We start from the raw sequence: 19,671 nt of genomic DNA on the forward strand, positions 1-19,671 counted from the left end.
AGTACAAGAGTTGGCAGGTCATGTTACAGTTTTATAAGACTTTGGTTCAGCCACATTTAGAGTACTGCGTAAAGTTCTGGTCGCCACATTCCCAAAAGGATGTGGATGTTTCGGAGAAGGTACAGAGGAGGTTCATCAGGATGTTGCCTGATATGGAGGGCGCTAGCTATGAAGAAAGGTTGAGTAGATTAGGATTATTTTCATTAGAAAGATGGAGATTGAGGGGGGACCTGATTGAGGTCCACAAAATCATGAGGGGTATAGACAATGTGGACAGCAAAAAGCTTTTTCCCAGAGTCAGGGACTCAATTACTGAGTTCAAAGTGAGTGGAGAAAAGTTTATTGGTGATATGCGTGTAAAGTTCTTTATGCAGAGGGTGGTGGGTGCCTGGAACGCGTTGCCAGCGAAGGTGGTAGACACAGACACGATAGTGTCTTTTAAGATGTATCTGGCCAGGTACATGGATGGACAGGGAGCAAAGGGATACAGACCCTTACAAAATAGGTGACAGGTTTAGACAGAGGATCTTGATCGGCGCAGGCTTGGAGGGTCGAAGGGCCTGTTCCTGTGCTGTAATTTTCTTTGTTCTTTGAGAATTGTCTATATTGAGATGTTAATAAAGAGAACTTTGCTAAGTAAACAGGACTGGGTTTGCTGTTGCCATTTCCAATGCTGGGCGGTCAACTGTAACACCTATTCCAAATATTAGAAATCAGTGTTCTACATGAGCAACTTTATTTGAATTCTGCTTGAAGATTCAAGGCTTTGTTACCATTGAAATTTTTAGAGTTAGCCTTTGATCAGCTATTCAAGGACTATGAACAGAGATTTCCAAATCACAGATTTCCAGTTGGTGAATGATTTAATATCCACAAATTGCCCGTGAAACATGTTTCAAGAGTGTGGAGATGGTAAGGATATTGCCATGTTTAGATGTTGACTGCTTAGTAATCAATATATATTTACAGGGCAGCAGAAGAGTGGAATGAAGACCCCGAGCCCTTCAGTGCAAGCTATTACAGGAGAAGTCTGGATAACAGCGGTTTCCTTTTCCACGTACCGTATAGGGAACGTATGTATCCTGTGTAATTGGACTGTGTTCTAAGCAAAGCACATCTCATGTTAGTTACATGCAAATGCTATCCTTGAAGCTACTCAAACAACTGGAGGGTTCAACACACTGAGATGCACATTCTTGTCAATTATGTTCCATGTAGTATGCCATCCAATTGGAGATACGACTAAGTCTCAGGGTAATTAAAGGCCCCTCAATACCTTAGTCTGACATGTTAATAGTCACAGAGGGCTCACATAAAATACAGATAGATGGTCTGTGTCAGTCCTGGTAAAATCAGGTCAAAAGATGGTCCCTTGGGCTTTCAATCTGTCAAATGAGTTGCTGTCTCCTTAGAGTCTCAGCAAGACATGTTCAGAGGCTTCAATATTGTCTCGCTGTTAATGCATAAATGGAAGTTTAGACAGGTTTTTGGTGTGACATCATGAGGTACCAGTAGGCCCTGATTGATCACCTCAAAAGAGGGTCCAACAAGGTATAAATTTTCATTGATGATCCAACATGGACTGACTGCAAACACTTAATACTGGATCTTGGTCCTGGTCCTAATCTTAACCCTAGAAACAGCCACTTGGCCCATCGTTTCCATACCTGTTTCCCATAATGAAACCTAGTTCTTGTAGCTCTGCAGGTTTGAGGAACATAGCAGGTCAGGCGGCATCAGAGGAGCCGGAGAGTTGATATTTCAGGTTAAACCCTTCATTGGGACCTGAATGAAGGTCTAGGCCTGAAACATCAATTCTCCTGCTCTTCTGATGCCGCCTGACCTGCTGTGTTCCTCCAGCTCCACACTGTATTGACTCTGACTCCAGCATCTGCAGTTCTTGAAATCTCGAGTGACTTAAAACCCCACTTCTAGGGATGCCCACATTGAAGAAGTTATCCTCGTCCCTCCGGAAAGACCTCAGTCGATCTCTCTCCCACTGCAACCCACTGGTGATCCTCTCCACACTGAAGCTCTTCAGCCACATACTGAAACAAACCCGGTACTACAGCCATATCTCCTTTCTCAGCACCTGCCTATGCAACCAGTCCTGATGAAGGGACTAGGCCAGAAACATCAACTCCCCTGTTCATCTGATGCTGTCTGACCTGGTGTTCCTCCAGCTCCATACTGTATTAGCTGTGCATGTTTACTTCCTGTATCCATCCAATTTTCCTTTAAAACTATTGATTGTTTCTGTTTGCATCACCCCTGTGGGTAACAAGTAATTATAAATTACTGCGTGAAAAGGGTCTTACCAATATCACCAGACATCTCTTGGTCTTAATTCTGTAGCCCATAGTTCTTGTACCATCAGCAAATTAGATCTTCTTTCAAAGATTTTGAAAATCAAAATATGCCATATCCACTGATTCCCTTATCTTCTCTAAAATACCATAAATCAGAGGAGCAGAATAAGGCCATTTGGCCCATTGAGTCTGCTTTGTCATTCCATAATGGCCAATATGTTTCTCAACCCCATTTTCTTACCTTCTCCCATTAACTCCTGATCACCTTACCAATCAAGAACCTATCATCTCTTTCTTAAATGCACTCAATGACTTAGCCTCCGCAGCCCTCTGAAGCATTGAATTCCACAGATTAGCCACTCTCCAGCTCAATAAATTCCTGTTCTTCTCCGTTCTAAAAGGTCGATCTTTTGCTCTGACACTGTTCCCTCAGGTTCTAGTCTCTCCTAGTAGAAACATCTTCTGTACATCCACCATATTCAGAAATAATCCAGAGATTAAAACCTTTGAGATCTTTATTTTTAATCTGCTCCCTAGCTCCCTCAATCCTTGTTAATGACCTCATCCCCTTTCTGTCTCTGTATTTGGCCCAATATGAACCACAATCTCTGACTGTTTGCCCTCTGCCTTCAGTATGCCCACAATCATTCAACGATATCCTTGACAGTGGCCCCAGGGAGACAGCACATCATCCAGGAGATATTTCTCAAGCCACAAAAATGCCTATCTGTTGCCCTCACAACTGAAACTTCTACCATTACTGTTCTTATTCTCTTTCTGCTGCCGTCTTGTGCAGCTGGACTTTGGCTTCTTTATGGTTGATATGGACGTGTTTCTGTATATGATGCAGATGGGTGTTTTCATGTGATGTAGAGGCATGTGGATGTGTGTCTGTCTATGTCATGAGTTGTCATCAAATCGCCTTTAAATGTGTATGTTATTTCATTCTTTAAAATGGCAGTATTTCAGGCCCTAAGGCATCTTAATTCTCTGCTAGTACATTTGCAAAGTATGTTCCTGCTTTCTGAGCTGATGCTATCACATTAAATTACAACATGAACAAGTTCTAACTTTGTATTCTCATTAATCCTCAGCAAATAGTATGATTGACATGGACCTAATGAACAACAGTATCAGGATTCTAGTGAGTGCTGCTGTGGACCTTCGCATCTACGGAAAATCCCTGAAACCTGCAGGTAGGACAATCTCTTCCATACACCAACTCATCCACTTACAATCCAGTTATGTTCTCTCCAGCATTTCCGATTTGGTAGCACCGAGTGCCTAATTCATTATCCCTCTACTTGGTATGGTTTTTCAGTGGTTGGAGTGAAGCTGGACTATGAAGCCTGGGTGTCAAAATTTAAAATTCTAGCCAGCAACCAGACTAACAGAGACCAGATGGAGCCACGCAAGGTAATAACACGAGGCTCAGTAAATATTTATGTGGGACCGACTAACCTAGCCAGAGCAGCATGTCACCGGTAGTTCAGAGACATCAGATATGATATAGAATAAGGTGTGTGTGTTTTTGACATCAGTTTGATATAACTGATTGACTTGCTAGCCATTGTATGTCAATCACAATACATTATATTCTGTGCATGTTGTATTTATTAGTCTCTGTGTTGAGATATAATTTTTTCCTTCAGCTGGCAGCCTGTTCTGCTGTCAAACCATGTGTGTTTGCACGTGTGGAAGCAATGGTTCTTCTGCGCATACCCTGCCTTATTGGTTTCATACAACTATGTGGCATTTTTGGCCACTTCAGAAGAAAATGAGGTGTCAACTACATTGTGCCTGTGCTTCATGCATGAATTTCCCTGTGCATCTAATTTTTCGGGTAGATGTCTATGTGCTATTGAGGTGCATGTATGTGTCTGTGTTGAAAGTAGCTGCACTTTTTGTAATTATTCATGGGATATGGGCTGGCAAGATGGGCATTCATTGTTCACCTCTAAATGTGCATATATGAATATCTAGCTGCATACATTACTTTGGAGATGAATGTGTTTGTGTGTGTGTGTCACGGGGGTGAATGTGTGTTAGAATGTAAGTATGTATGTGATTTTAGTTCTTGCAGGGAACTGGGCACTGTTTCAGCCTTGACTTGAGCACTAACGTGTTGAGCACCCCCATTGTTGAGGATGGGGATATCTTTGAAGTCCCCTCCTCCCATTAGTTGGACCTCCACCCAGGGCAATTAGGAATGGGCAATAAATGTTAGTCCACATCCTATTATATTTTTTTAAATCATAATTCCTGATCACAATTACTGATACCAGTTTTTCATTGGGGATTTGTTTAATAAATTAAAATTAAACTCCCCGGTAGCCATAATGAAATTTTACTTACGCCTCCAGATTATGAATCCAATTTTTGGACTACAGGTTACACCTCACAAATCCAGCACTTTCTGATCTGGTCCCCTCTGTGGCCCAGTACCCTTTACAGAAGAACCTGCAGTAAGTCTGACTGATTTTCAGAATCTGTAAATAAGATCAATGTTCAAAATTCAGATAACATAGAGAATGTTGCGTAAATGTATTTCCAGTTCCAATTTCAAGAAGAATAAACATAATTCCATGCTGATGTAAACTGATAGGCAATGTCAGTGATAGAGAGGATGTGGAGGAGAACCTCTTGAGGCTTCTTGCCTTTGTAACCGGTCACGCCCCCAGAGTGTACGCTGGCATCGACTGAGCATAGAGTAGACCATGACACATGACCTTTCGTGGTTTGATAAATCATTTGTTCGGTCCAGCAAAAGCCCACCATTAAGACTGCCAGATTAAAGAGGCACAGCCTGTACCTACAATCATAATGATCCAAACACCGTTGGGGGATATATCTGTGTGCATTTGTGTTTTGAATTTATTGGTCGATGAGTTTTGATGATAAAATGTGAGGTGCTTACACTGACCTCTGCCCTGTTACTGGACAGTGTATGTGTCAATACAAATCATTATACTGACTCTTGCACAGTTATTGGATTCTATGAAAGCCTTGTGTCCCTGCAACCAATTAACTGATATTTCTTTTCGCTCTATACATTGTTTGTCGTGTCAGCATTATTTGGGTCAGATTCATCAGCCAGGATTTGTGAATGTGGAAGGTAAAGCTGTTAATTTCCAGGTGCATTGGAACGTACTGTGTTAGAGACCACAGGCACGTGCCATGTAAATACAGTCAGAGGAATACACTGACTCTCTCTTGTATTTGTTTTGCTTAGTGTATGCCATCGTCCAACTGCGAGATGGACTGTGATGTGAACAGTGAGGTGGGTATGAGCAGTAAAGTATTGGTACAGTCATTGAAGCTGGGAATACAGTTAGCACAGTGCAAGGGAGTATCGGAGTACACATCATATTTAAGAACACAGCATCTGAGATTCACGTCTCTACTCTATTCACAATTAGCTGACTGTGCCACAGGTGGTTTCAGTTGGCCTCAGTGCCCACAACAGGGAGGGAAAACTCAGTTGCTAACTCTTACAATGACTTTCAGAGACTGTGTGTGGAGATATTATTTGAGGATCGTATAAAGCAAGCTTGGGATTTCTTGTGTATAGATTTTACCAGTCTAACCACAATAGATATTCCAGTGCCTCTCCTTTTTCCAACTGGGTGGGATTGTTCACACCTGGTTCCACAGTAGTAACGTAAATGGAGGCGTAATCCAGAACACCAGCTAATGTTCTGGCGTCTTGGGTTCGGATCCCACCATGATAGATCGTGACATTTAAATTTAATAAAATTTTAAAAAGAAAACTAGCCTATTGGTGACCATAAAGCCACAACTGATTGTCACAAAATCCCGCAAGTTTGCTAATGTCATTTTAGGGAAGATTAGACATTTACAATCCTAATCTGGTCTGATCTACATGTGACTCCAGATCCACAGCAAGTGAATTGTCTCTTGACTGCCCTCTGTGTTTTTAGGGATGCAGAATAAATGTTGTCCTAGTCGGCAAAATCTACATTGATTCATTCACACAAAAAAACAAATGTAGCCAAAGAACTACTTACAATGTTTTTTCTTCTTCCTGTTCTCATGCCATTACCTCTGGTGCCCCCTAAGGATCTATCCTTGGGCCCTCTCCAATTTATCATATACTATTCCTGAACTTCTACTTTTCTCTGGTTCTCTCCTTTCTCCTCACACTAGAGCTGAGCTCATGTTTTCCATGAGAACTATTGATGTTCCCTCAATCTTATTACCACAAAAATGCTGATCACCCACTTTCCTTTTGTGGTTCCCACATTAACTGACGTTCACATTTCTTGCTCCTCAGTTGCTAGCCCATCTTCTTCACATTTGGGACCATCATCCCTCTCCACTTGACTCCTTCCATCTTTGGAAATTACTGCCTCATCTCTTTGTGTCCAAAGTTTTTGAACTTAGTTATTCCCCCCAAACCATGCCCATCTTTCCCAAGGCATTGGTCATACAGTGCGGAAACAGACCCTCCGGTCCAACCAATCCATGCCGGACATAATACATAAACTAAACTAGTCCTACCTGCCTGCTCCTGGCCCATATCCCTATAAACCTTTCCTATTTGTGTATTTATCCTAAAGTGTTTTTTAAATGTATTAACTGTGTCCACATCAACCACTTTCTCAAGAAGTTAATTCCACACACAAACGATCCCCTCTGTAAAAAATTTGCCCCTCATGTCATTTTTAAATCCCTCTCCTCCCAACTTAAAAATATCCCTCTAGTCTTGAAATGCCCCCATCCCAGGGGAAAGACACCTACCGTTAAGCCTATCTATATGTCTCATGATTTTATAAACCTCTATAAAGTCACCTCTCAATTGCCTATGCTCCAGTGGAAAACATCCCAGCCTATCCAGCCCTTCTTTATACCTGAATCCGTCAGTTGCTGAAGCATTAAAATGGATGTTACCAAAGCTATGTATGTGTAACATGACATCTGAAGCACTCAGATGGCCCGAAAATGATGAATCGGGCTCCTCTCTTCTGCTGGCATTAAGTCATTGCAAACATGAAGGGGAATTAAGATTAAACCAATATTTTCATGAAATCAATCCAATGCTTCACATCTAGTTGAGGAAATCGTTTGTCTGTTTAACTCATCTCCCATGAGATTTCCTCCATGCAAAAGACACCCTTTCCTCCAGATAGGTTCCATTTGACTGTGCCCTGGTTGGCACCCTCCCTCACTAACACCACCTGTTTCTGGGGGTCCCATTACACGCAAATGACATTCCATTGTGACAATGATAGGCTTTCCCTTATCATTCTTCTTGACCCGCACATTTGACTGTACCAAGTTGGGACAGCACGGTGGCTCAGTGGTTAGCACTGCAGCCTCACAGCGCCAGGGACCCCGGTTCAATTCCAGCTTCAGGCGACTGTCTGTGTGGAGTTTGCGCATTCTCCCTGTGTCTGCGTGGGATTCCTCCGGGTGCTCCGGTTTCCTCCCACAGTCCAAAGATGTGCAGGGTAGATGGATTGGCCATGCTAAATTGCCCATAGTGTTCAGGGGTGTGTGGGTTACAGGGGGATGGGTCTGGGTGGGATTCTTCAAGGGGCGGTGTGGACTTGTTGGGCCGAAGGGCCTGTTTCTACACTGTAGGGAATCTAATCTAACCTAATCAATGTCACTCGTCCAGCTGAGTGGAACTGCATTCACCTGGTTCTACTGTATCTAAGTGTAGCCAGAATATCACCGGCAATGGCTTTTCTTCCTGCTCCTACTCTGTTACGTCCAGCATCCCCCAAGGATCTCGTATTCCTACCCTCTTATTTCTCATCTCCATAATGGCCTTAGCAACGTCGCCCGAAAGCACAGTATCAACATCGACATGTATCACCAATGACATCCAATTCTTCCCCATCCTTACCTGTCCCAACCTCTCCACTATCTTCGAGGAGGGGGACTTGGATTTTATCCAGCTAAAATAGTTAGGCTTAGAATCATACAGGTTGAAGAGGCCTTTTGGCCCATCAAGTCTATTGCCAAAAATATCCTAGATAATAAAATGTGAGGCTGGATGAACACAGCAGGCCAAGCAGCATCTCAGGAGCACAAAAGCTGACGTTTCGGGCCTAGACCCTTCATCAGAGAGGGGGATGGGGAGAGGGAACTGGAATAAATAGGGAGAGAGGGGGAGGCGGACCGAAGATGGAGAGTAAAGAAGATAGGTGGAGAGAGTGTAGGTGGGGAGGTAGGGAGGGGATAGGTCAGTCCAGGGAAGACGGACAGGTCAAGGAGGTGGGATGAGGTTAGTAGGTAGCTGGGGGTGCGGCTTGGGGTAGGAGGAAGGGATGGGTGAGAGGAAGAACAGGTTAGGGAGGCAGAGACAGGTTGGACTGGTTTTGGGATGCAGTGGGTGGGGGGGAAGAGCTGGGCTGGTTGTGTGGTGCAGTGGGGGGAGGGGACGAACTGGGCTGGTTTAGGGATGCAGTGGGGGAAGGGGAGATTTTGAAACTGGTGAAGTCCACATTGATACCATATGGCTGCAGCGTTCCCAGGCGGAATATGAGTTGCTGTTCCTGCAACCTTCGGGTGGCATCATTGTGGCACTGCAGGAGGCCCATGATGGACATGTCATCTAAAGAATGGGAGGGGGAGTGGAAATGGTTTGCGACTGGGAGGTGCAGTTGTTTGTTGCGAACTGAGCGGAGGTGTTCTGCAAAGCGGTCCCCAAGCCTCCGCTTGGTTTCCCCAATGTAGAGGAAGCCGCACCGGATACAGTGGATGCAGTATACCACATTGGCAGATGTGCAGGTGAACCTCTGCTTAATGTGGAATGTCATCTTGGGGCCTGGGATGGGGGTGAGGGAGGAGGTGTGGGGACAGGTGTAGCATTTCCTGCGGTTGCAGGGGAAGGTGCCGGGTGTGGTGGGGTTGGAGGGCAGTGTGGAGCGAGCAAGGGAGTCACGGAGAGAGTGGTCTCTCCGGAAAGCTGACAGGGGAGGGGATGGAAAAATGTCTTGGGTGGTGGGGTCGGATTGTAAATGGCGGAAGTGTCGGAGGATAATGCGTTGTATCCGGAGGTTGGTAGGGTGGTGTGTGTGAACGAGGGGGATCCTCTTGGGGCGGTTGTGGCGGGGGCGGGGTGTGAGGGATGTGTTGCGGGAAATACGGGAGACGCGGTCAAGGGCGTTCTCGATCACTGTGGGGGGAAAGTTGCGGTCCTTAAAGAACTTGGACATCTGGGATGTGCGGGAGTGGAACGTCTTATCGTGGGAGCAGATGCGGCGGAGGCGGAGGAATTGGGAATAGGGGATGGAATTTTTGCAGGAGGGTGGGTGGGAGGAGGTGTATTCTAGGTAGCTGTGGGAGTCGGTGGGCTTGAAATGGACATCAGTTACAAGCTGGTTGCCTGAGATGGAGACTGAGAGGTCCAGGAAGGTGAGGGATGTGCTGGAGATTGCCCAGGTGAACTGAAGGTTGGGGTGGAAGGTGTTGGTGAAGTGGATGAACTGTTCGAGCTCCTCTGGGGAGCAAGAGGCGGCGCCGATACAGTCATCAATGTACCGGAGGAAGAGGTGGGGTTTGGGGCCTGTGTAGGTGCGGAAGAGGGACTGTTCCACGTAACCTACAAAGAGGCAGGCATAGCTGGGGCCCATGCGGGTGCCCATGGCCACCCCCTTAGTCTGTAGGAAGTGGGAGGAGTCAAAAGAGAAGTTGTTGAGTGTGAGGACGAGTTCAGCTAGGCGGATGAGAGTGTCGGTGGAGGGGGACTGGTCGGGCCTGCGGGATAGGAAGAAGCGGAGGGCCTTGAGGCCATCTCCATGCGGAATGCAGGTGTACAGGGACTAGACGTCCATGGTGAATATGAGGTGTTGGGGGCCAGGGAATTGGAAGTCCTGGAGGAGGTGGAGGGTGTGGGTGGTGTCACGGACGTAGGTGGGGAGTTCCTGGACCAAAGGGGAGAAAATGGAGTCCAGATAGGTGGAGATGAGTTCGGTGGGGCAGGAGCAGGCTGAGACGATGGGTCGACCAGGGCAGGCAGGTTTGTGGATTTTGGGAAGGAGATAGAAACGGGCCGTGCGGGGTTGGGGAACAGTGAGGTTGGAGGCTGTGGGTGGGAGGTCCCCTGTGGTGATGAGGTCGTGAATGGTGTTGGAGATGATGGTTTGGTGCTCGGGTGTGGGGTCATGATCGAGGAGGCGGTAGGAGGTGGTGTCGGAGAGTTGGCGTCTGGCCTTGGCGATGTAGAGGTCAGTGCGCCATACTACCACTGCGCCACCCTTGTCTGCGGGTTTGATCGTGAGGTTGGGGTTGGAGCGGAGGGAGCGGAGGGCTGCCCGTTCTGCGGGGGAGAGGTTGGAGTGGGTGAGAGGGGTGGAGAGGTTGAGGCGGTTAATGTCTCGACGGCAGTTGGAGATGAAGAGGTCGAGGGAGGGTAGGAGGCCTGGGGGTGGTGTCCAGGAGGAGGACTTGTGTTGGAAGCGGGTGAAGGGGTCAGTGGAGGGAGGGTTGGGTTCCCGGTTGAAGTCAGTGGAGGGAGGGTTGGGTTCCCGGTATCCTACTAGCTACACCTGTCCCTCTTTCCTGCCAGCTCCATAGCTTTGAATGTTATGATATTTCCAGGGCTCGTCCCCACTACTTAAACATTGTGAGTTTTCCTGTCTCAACTACCTTCCCTGGCAGTGCATTTCAGACCTCCTCCACCCTCTGGATGAAAAGTATTTCTTCAAACCCCCTGTACACCTTTTGCCTTTCACTTTAAAATTATTCCTCCTTTTTACTGACCCTCCAGCTTTCTATTTATCTTGTCGATATATCTTATAATGTTGTACAACTCTGTCAGGAACCCCCCTTGACCTTCTCTACTCCAAAAACAACCTTAGTTTATCCAGCCTCTCTTCACTGCTGAAATGCTCCATTCCATACAACATCCTGATGAATCTCGTCTGCATCCCCTCCAGTGCAATCCCGTCCTTCTGATAAGTGTGGTGACCAGAAGTGCACACAGTAATCCAGCTGTGATCTAATCAAAGTTCAGTGCAACTCCAACATAACTTCCCAATTCTTATTGTCAATATACGACTGATAAAGGCAAGTATCCCATATGCTTTCTTAACTACCCTATTAATCTGTTCTGCTGCCTTCAGGGTTCTGTGGCACTCCAAGATCCCTCTGTTCTCTGAACATGCTAGTGTCTTTGCATTCATTGAGGGCTACCTTGTCTTCTTTCCTCTAAAGTGCATAATTTACATTTAATAGAATCCCCTACAGTGTGGAAGCAGACCATTCAGTTCATAAAGTTCACACTAATCCTCCAAAGAGGTCCTAGTCCTACCGCACTCCCCTAACCCTGTAATCCTACATTTCCCACAGGTACTCCATCTAGCCTAAGCACTACGGGCAATTTAGCATAGCCAAACTACATAACTGGCACATACTTAGACTATGGGAGGTAACCGGATCGCCAGGAGGAAACCCATGCAGACGTGGGGAAACTGTGCAAACTCCATACAGGCAGTTGTCAAAGGGTGGAATCAAACCGGGCATTAGGAGGCAGCAGGGCTGACCACTAAGCCACCTAAGCGACCTGTCCCACCATTTATCAGGTCAAATTCCATTTGCCATTGATCTGCCCATCAGACTAATCCGTTTATATCCTTCTATAATATAACACCTTCCTCATCACTGTCAACCACCCGGCCAATCTTTGTCATCCACAAACTTACTTATCTTCTCCCCCATATTTCCATCTATATCTGTTTCAGTTGCAGCCTCGTATCACTGTTAGAAGTAGTTATTAAATATTTTCTGGTCAGTGTCAGTAATGATATTAAAGACCCTGTTTTCTGTTATTGCTATGAGTCTTCACACCCTGGAAAGCAGCGAACTGACTGGGGTATAAAAATAGCAAATTAAGCTGAGTTAAACAGAGATCTTCACCCTAACAGGTAGTTAGTAAAATGGTTGATTGTCTGAGAGATGCTTGTGTAATTTATTTCACCACCTTGTATTATTGATTTGTAGGATCTTTTGTGTGTTTTAATTGATGACGGAGGTTTCCTGATCATGTCCAACCAGCCTGAACACTGGAGCCAGGTAACATGACACTTCAGATACAGAACCAGAAGGTCTGTCAAACACTTTCAAAAATGATGACAAGTCAGTGTTGGAAGTGTTAAAAACCTGAACAGTAATTAACAATAAAATGTATATTTTTTTTAAAAAGTGGTGAGAGTTCCAGTGGCCTCATGTATAAAGGCATTGGCCTCCTGAGCCAAGGATTGCAAGTTCAAGTCCCACCTGGAGTGTTTAGTTTTAAGTTCATACAGTAGAAATAAGGCTAATACAGACAGATTTTTGGCAGCACAGTGGTTCAGTGGTTAGCACTGCTGCCTCTCAGGGCCAGGGACCTGGGTTTGATTCCAGCCTTAGGTGACTGTTTATGTGGAGATTGCATATCCTCCCCATGTCTGTATTGGTTTCTGTCTGGTGCTCTGGTTTCCTCCCACAGTTCAGAAATGCACAGGCTAGGTGGGTTAGCCATGGTAAATGCAGGTTATGGGGATGGGGAGGGGATCTGGGTCTGGACGGGATGCTCTTCAGAGGGTCAGTGCAGACTTGATGGGCCAAATAGCCTCCAACTGCATTGTAGGAATTCTATATTATTGACAATTAGATTTTGTCTTAAAGTGACACAACTTGATAAAGATTAATCCACTATGCAGCAAATGGAGAGGGACCAGAAAAAATTTGCCAGGATGTTGCTGCGACTGAAGTGTTTGAGTTATTAGGAGGGACTGGATAGGCTGGAATTTTTTCACTGGAGCTAGGAAGTTGAGGAGTGACTTATAGAGATTTATAAAATCATGAGGGGCGTAGATAAGGTGAATAGCAAAAGTCTTTTTCCTAGGGTGGATGTGTTCAAAAATGAGGGGACATATTTTTAAGGCAATAAGAGAAAGATTTAAAAGGTATGTGAGGGGTAGTATTTTCAGACAGAGGTGGCTTGTATGTGGAATGAATTGCCAGGCAAAGCAGAATATGCAGATACAGCTGCAATATTTGGATAAGTACATCAATAGGAAGGGTTTAAAGGGATATCGGCCAAATGCAGGCAGGTGGGACTATTTTAGTTTCGGAAATTTGGTTGGTATGGACAAATTGGACTGAAAGGACTGTTTCCTTGCTATATAGCTCTGGTGCTAAAGTGCAAACAGTGTTCTGCAGAGGTCACATTTTGTTCCAGACTTAAGACAATCATTATAAAGACAGAAAATGAACCTGGTATTAATTCGCAATTACAGCCTTCAAAGCTATTATAACTTTGCACGTTTGGACTAGTAGCCTTAAAAGAACAGGCCAGGTTAGCAGCTTATGTCACAATTACGTTCATCACCCAAACATAGGAAACATATTTAAAGCCCAAACTATCTGTAAAGAATGGAAAGTGGAAAACCAAAACATAGATTAAAGGGAAAGGGATAGTGTAGTATTAGTATTAGTAAATGGAACCAACATGATACAAAGCAGGATTTTTCTCATGAGTATTTTCACACTACCTCATGAATAGGACTTCTGCTGAACAATGATCTTTGTGAGGAAGTGTTTGGTTTGTGCCAGTTTTGGAGAAGGCTTGGCAGACTGCTCAGCTGAGAATGGTTTCAGAAACTTGAATAGTTGGGTAAGAATAAATCAATGAATAGTGAAGAAACAATTCAGATTAATGTGTAGTGAAGAGGAGAGGGAATCTGCAGATGTTGAGTTTGCAGTATTTGAATACTGATCAAGTTGACCAATAGTAGTCATAAGAATTCAGTGGGGAAGACAGGAGCCACTGAGGGAGGTGATGGTAATTTGGGAAAGAGTGGTAGATACAGGTGTTATGAATAGTTGAGGGAGGACAGTAAGTAGAGAGGAACAAGTGAGAGAAGACTGAGAGGCTTAGATGGAAGTTGGTTGGTGGATGGTTGGAGAAGGGGAAATCATTAAAAGTGAGAGGTGTTTATATAGACCGAAGAGGGGTGTTGAAGCTACTGGAAGATAGTACTGAGTGCTGCACTGGTAAAAGGGCCAAGGAGAAAATCAGGGGCCCTGATGGTTTTCCATGGGTCCCTTGAGAAGAGCTATATCTGACTCTAAATGTTAACCCTGTTCCTCATTCCACTATTTTGCCGAGCCTGCTGAGTTTCTACAGCATACTCTGTTTGTATCTCAGATTTCCAACATTGACAGTATTTTGCATTGAGATGACATTGAGATTCAGTTATGCAGGGTTTTGCCTCCTGTCAATATTCACCAATGAATTATTCACTAAACAATTACAGAAATGGCCTTATAACTTGGAAACACTTGTTGTTCGCAAGTAGTTACAAATATTGTCTGTTATATGCAATATGGGTCATTAATGTTAAGAGCAGCAACAAACCTGTCTCCAACAAACTCTCAGGTAATGTATACCAGACCTTAAACCCTTGCTGTGATTTCTCTTGTGTCACTTTTGCTACTTTTGGCATTTATCCTAACTCTGTGCCCTTTCATTCTTGATCCTTTCACAACTTGAAATGTTTTTTCCTTGTAAAGAGATGGAAACAAAGGAACAAACCAAGTAGAAACTAGGTAGATGTGGGGAGCCAAAGAGAGTAACCACCATAAAATAGGACTTCCTCTGTACCTTGTTCTTGGTTCAAACCATCTTCAACTGTTTCATCAGTGATCTCCCCTACTTTATAAGGCCAGGATTGGGGATGTTCCATGATGTTTGCACAATGTTCATCACCATTTGCAGAATCACAGAGACTGAAGTAATCACTGCCTATATTCAGCAACACATGAATAAGAGACAGAAGTACACCTTTTGGCCTGCTCCAACATTTAATAACATTGCGACTGATTTGATTGTAATTTCAAATACACATTTCCGTCTCCCTGATAACCTTTAACCCCCTTGCTTAAGAAGTATCTATCCATCTCTGACTTGAAAATGCTTAAATGTTCTGCTTCCATCACATCTTCAAAAAGGGAGTTCCAAAGACTCATGATCCTCTGAGAGAGAGAATTTCATTTCATCTCTGGTTTTAATGGGCACCCCTAATTTTTAAACTAGTGACCCCAATTCTGGATTCTCCCATAAGAAGAAACAGCCCCTCGAATCTACCCCGGCAAGACCCCTCACGATCTTATGTTTCAATCAAGTTGTTACTTAGTCTCTTAAACTTCAGATACAAGCCTATCCAACTTTTCTTCCTAAGACTAACCACCATCCCAGGTATTAGTCTGGTAAACCTTCTCTGAACTGTTTCCAATGCACTTACATTCTTTCTTAAATAAAGTGACTAATACAGTACACATGTGGCCTCACTGATGATCTGTATAAATGAAGTGTAACGTCTCTAGTTTTGTATTCACTTCCCCTCATAATGCATAACATAATGCTTGCTGTATCTGCATATCTGCCTTTTGTATTTCATGGTCTAGGACATACACATCCCTCTGCATTTCAGGGCTCTGCAATTTCTCAACATTTAGATGATAGAGTCATAGCGAGTCTTAAAGTCATAGAATCATCAAGTTTTTACAATACCAGGAAAGGCCTTTTGACCCATCATGTCTGTGCCTGTCATCAAATTATTCTAAGCCCAGGCTGCTCCTTATTATTCATTTTCCCTCTATTGAGGTAAGATGTTTCCTCAATTTGTACCCCTCAAAATTTTGTACACTTCTCTCAGGCCAGCCCTTAGACTTCTTGATTCTAAGGAAAACAGCCTCAGCCTGTCTGGTTTCTCTTCATAGTTGAATCACTCCAAACTAGGCAACTTGCTGGTGAACCTCCTCCATATCCTCTCCAATGTAATGACATCTATCCTATACTGTAGTGACTATAACTGCACACACCATTCCAGCTGCGGCCTAACTAACAGCTCCTCCATTTTAACTTCCTTCGTCATATATTCAATGCCTTGACCAATAAAAGCAAATATCTCATATGTCTTCCTCACCATCTTATCTATCGGTCCTGATGCCTTCAAGGACCAACAAACATGCACTTCAAAGGTACCCCTGATTCTCTGTGTTTTCTAGGGTCCTACTATGCTATGTGTGCTCACTTGCCTTGTTAGTCCTCCCAAAATGAACCACTTTTCAGAATTAAACTCCCATTTGCCACTGTTCAACCCAACTGATCAGGACATCTATGTCAATCTGTAATCCTCACTATTTACCAGATGACCCATTTTCATGTGATCTGCAAACCTACTGATCAAACCTCCTACATTCATGTCTAGATCATTTATGTTCACTAAAAATAGCAAAGGACCCAGCACCGAATCCTGTGATGGGCCACTGGACACAGACTTCCAGTTACAAAACACCCTTTAACATCACCCTCTGCTTCAAGCTACTAAGCCAACTTTGAATCCAGTTTGCCAAATTGTCCTGGATCCTATGAGCTCTTTGCTTCTTAATCAGATTGTCATGTGAGAGTATGCTTCTTTTTTATTCTTTCTGGAAAAATATACAATTTAGCATTTTCCCACATGATACACCATTTGCCAGATCTTTGCCCAATCACTAAACCTATCTGTATTCTTCCAAGCATCCTGATGTCCTCTTCTCTGCTTATTCTCCTATCTACTGTTGTGTCTTCAGCAAATTTGGCAACTATACCTTTGGTCCCTTCATCCAAGTCATGTATATAAATTGTAAAATGCTGAGGTCCCAGCACACCACTTGTTAAATCTTGCTAACCTGAAAAAGACCCAAAGACCCATTTTACTGCTACTCTCTACTTCCTGTTAGCCAGCCAATCTTCTATTCATGTCACTATGCTACCTCACCATGAGCTGTTATTTTTCCACAATAACCTTTGTACTTTGTCAAATGCCTTCCAGAAATCAGAGTACTTTCACCATTCTCATTTATCCACAGCATACATTACTTATTCAAACAGACTACTTAAACATGATGATCCTTCTCTGGTATGTGGCAAATAATATCCTTGCCATAAATAGGAACAGGAATAGGGGCATTCAGCCCCTCAAGCCTGTTCTGCCATTTAATAAGACCATGGCTGACCTGTGGTCTAACTCCATATGTCTGCCTTTGGCCAATGTCCCTTAATACTTGGACAAAAGAAAATTAATCTACTTCAAATTTCAAATTAATAACTGATATAGCATCAACCACTGTCTGTGAAAGAGCGATCCAAACCTCTGCTACCCTTTGTGTATAGAAGTGCCCCTAACTTCAGCCCTAACTCTCAGACTATACAGGTGCCAGCCATAAACCATTGCAAAAAACAGTCTAAGTACCAATCATCAATACTGGATGGAGTTACCATCATTGAACTCCCTATCATCAATATCATGGTTGGGGCAGGTGGTCACTGTTGACCAGAAACTGAACTAGATTGAACATCTAAATACTATGGCTACTCAGTATGTTGGAAGCTGGAAATTCTATGGTGAGTAACTAAATAAGAACATAACAAATAGGAGCAGGAGTAGGCCATCTGGCCGTTGAACCTGCTTCAACATTCAAAAAAGATCATGACAGATCTTTTTGTGGACTCAGCTCCACTTGCCCACCTGCTCACTATTCACTGTATAAAAATCTATCTTTGCCTTAAAAACATTCAACAAGATAGCCTCTACTGCATCACTGGGTGGGAAGTTCCACAGATTCACAACCTTTTGGATGAAGAGGTTCCTCATCAACTCAGTCCTAAATCTGGTCCTCCCTATTTTGAGGCTGTGCCCTGAATTCAATTTTCACTTGCCAGTAAAAACAACATCACTGCTTCCTTCTTATCTATTCCCTTCATAATTTTATGTATTTCTATAAGGTTCCCCCTCATTCTTCCAAATTTTAATGAGTATAGTCCCAGTCTACTCCCTCTCTCCTCACAAGCCAACCCTGTCAATTCTGGGATCAACCTAGTGAATCTCCTCTGCACCCCCTCCAGTACCAGTACATCCTTTCTCAAGTAAGGAAGCCAGAACTACACACAGTACTGCAGACATGGTCTCACCAGCGCCCTATACAGCTGCAGCATTAGCTCCCTGTTTTTAAACTCCACCCCTATAGCAATGAAGAACAATATTCCATTTGCCTTCTTAATTAACCTGCTGAACCTGCAAACCAACATTTTGTAATTAATGCACAAGGACACCCAGGTCCCTTTGCACAGCAGCATGCTGCAAACTTTCACGATTTAAGTAATCCTCAATTTTGTTGTTATTTCTACCAAAATGGATGACCCTACATTTCCCAACATTGTACTTCATCTACCAGATCTTTGCCCAATGACTTAACTTATCTGTATCCCTCTGCAGACTTTGAGTATCCTTTGCACACTTTGCTCTACCACTCATCTTCATGTCACCTGCAAACTTTAACATATTAGACTTGGTCTCCAACTCTAAATCATCTCTGTAAATTGTAAACAATTGCAATCCCAACACCGATCCATGAAGCACACCACTAGCCACTGATCGCTGACCTAAAAACACCTATTTATCACCACTCTTTGCTTTCTGTTGGTTAGCCAATCTTCTGTCTACGCCAGTACTTTACCCATGACGCCGTGCACTTTTATCTTATGCAGTGGCTTTTTGTGTGGCACCTTGTCGAATGCCTAATGGAAATCCAGATTCACCGCATCCACTGGTTCCCTATTGTCCACCGCACTCGATTTCCAGTAAATTAGGTAAACATGACTTGCCTTTCAAGAACCTATGCTGCATCTGCCCAATAGGGAAATTTCTATCCAGATATCTCGCTATTTCTTCCGTGATTATAGATTTAAGCATTTTCCTCAGTATAGAAGTTAAGCTAGCAGGCCTATAGTTACCTGCTTTTGGGCTACATTCTTTTTTAAATAGTAGCAACACATTTGCTGTTTTCCAAACTGCTGGAACCACCCTAGGGTCCAGCAAATTTTGGTAAATTACCACGAACGCATTTGCCTTTCCCCCGTCATCTCTTTTAGTACCCTGGGATGCATTCCATCAGGACCAGGAGACCTGTCTACCTTTAGCTCCATTAGCTTCCCCAACTCTACCTCTTTAGTGATAATGATCCTTTCTAAGTCGTCACCTGCCAAAGCCTCCCTGTATTCAAGTATTGGCATATTATTTGTGTCTTCCACCATGAAGACTGACACAAAATACCCATTCAACACCTTGGCCATTTCCTTATTTCCCATAATTAAATCTCCCTTCTCATTCTCTAAAGGACCAATATTTACCTTCGACTCTATTTTTTTGTTTTATATATTTATAGAACCTTCTGCTATCTATCTTTATATTCTGAGCTTGTTTACTCTCACAATCCATCTTACCTTTCTTTATAGCTTTTTCCGTGGCTTTCTGTTGATCTTTAAAGATTTTCCAATCCCCTAGTTTCTCATTAATCTTTG

At 43.7% G+C, this 19,671-nt stretch overlaps 1 protein-coding gene across 3 annotated transcripts in view; it reads left to right on the forward strand.

Moving 5' to 3' along the window:
- Positions 1–19,671, forward strand: part of cacna2d2a (calcium channel, voltage-dependent, alpha 2/delta subunit 2a) — an 815,854-nt gene that overhangs the window by 762,188 nt on the left and 33,995 nt on the right. For all 3 annotated transcript variants that reach the window (XM_048547478.2, XM_048547479.2, XM_048547480.2), the window contains 5 exons: positions 970–1,073; positions 3,404–3,505; positions 3,631–3,725; positions 5,542–5,589; positions 12,282–12,353. In XM_048547478.2, coding sequence (XP_048403435.1) covers positions 970–1,073; positions 3,404–3,505; positions 3,631–3,725; positions 5,542–5,589; positions 12,282–12,353 — 421 coding nt within the window. The remainder of the gene's footprint in view (positions 1–969; positions 1,074–3,403; positions 3,506–3,630; positions 3,726–5,541; positions 5,590–12,281; positions 12,354–19,671) is intronic.

This window comes from Stegostoma tigrinum, chromosome 11 (assembly GCF_030684315.1).
Source record: "Stegostoma tigrinum isolate sSteTig4 chromosome 11, sSteTig4.hap1, whole genome shotgun sequence".
Lineage (NCBI taxonomy): Eukaryota > Metazoa > Chordata > Chondrichthyes > Orectolobiformes > Stegostomatidae > Stegostoma > Stegostoma tigrinum.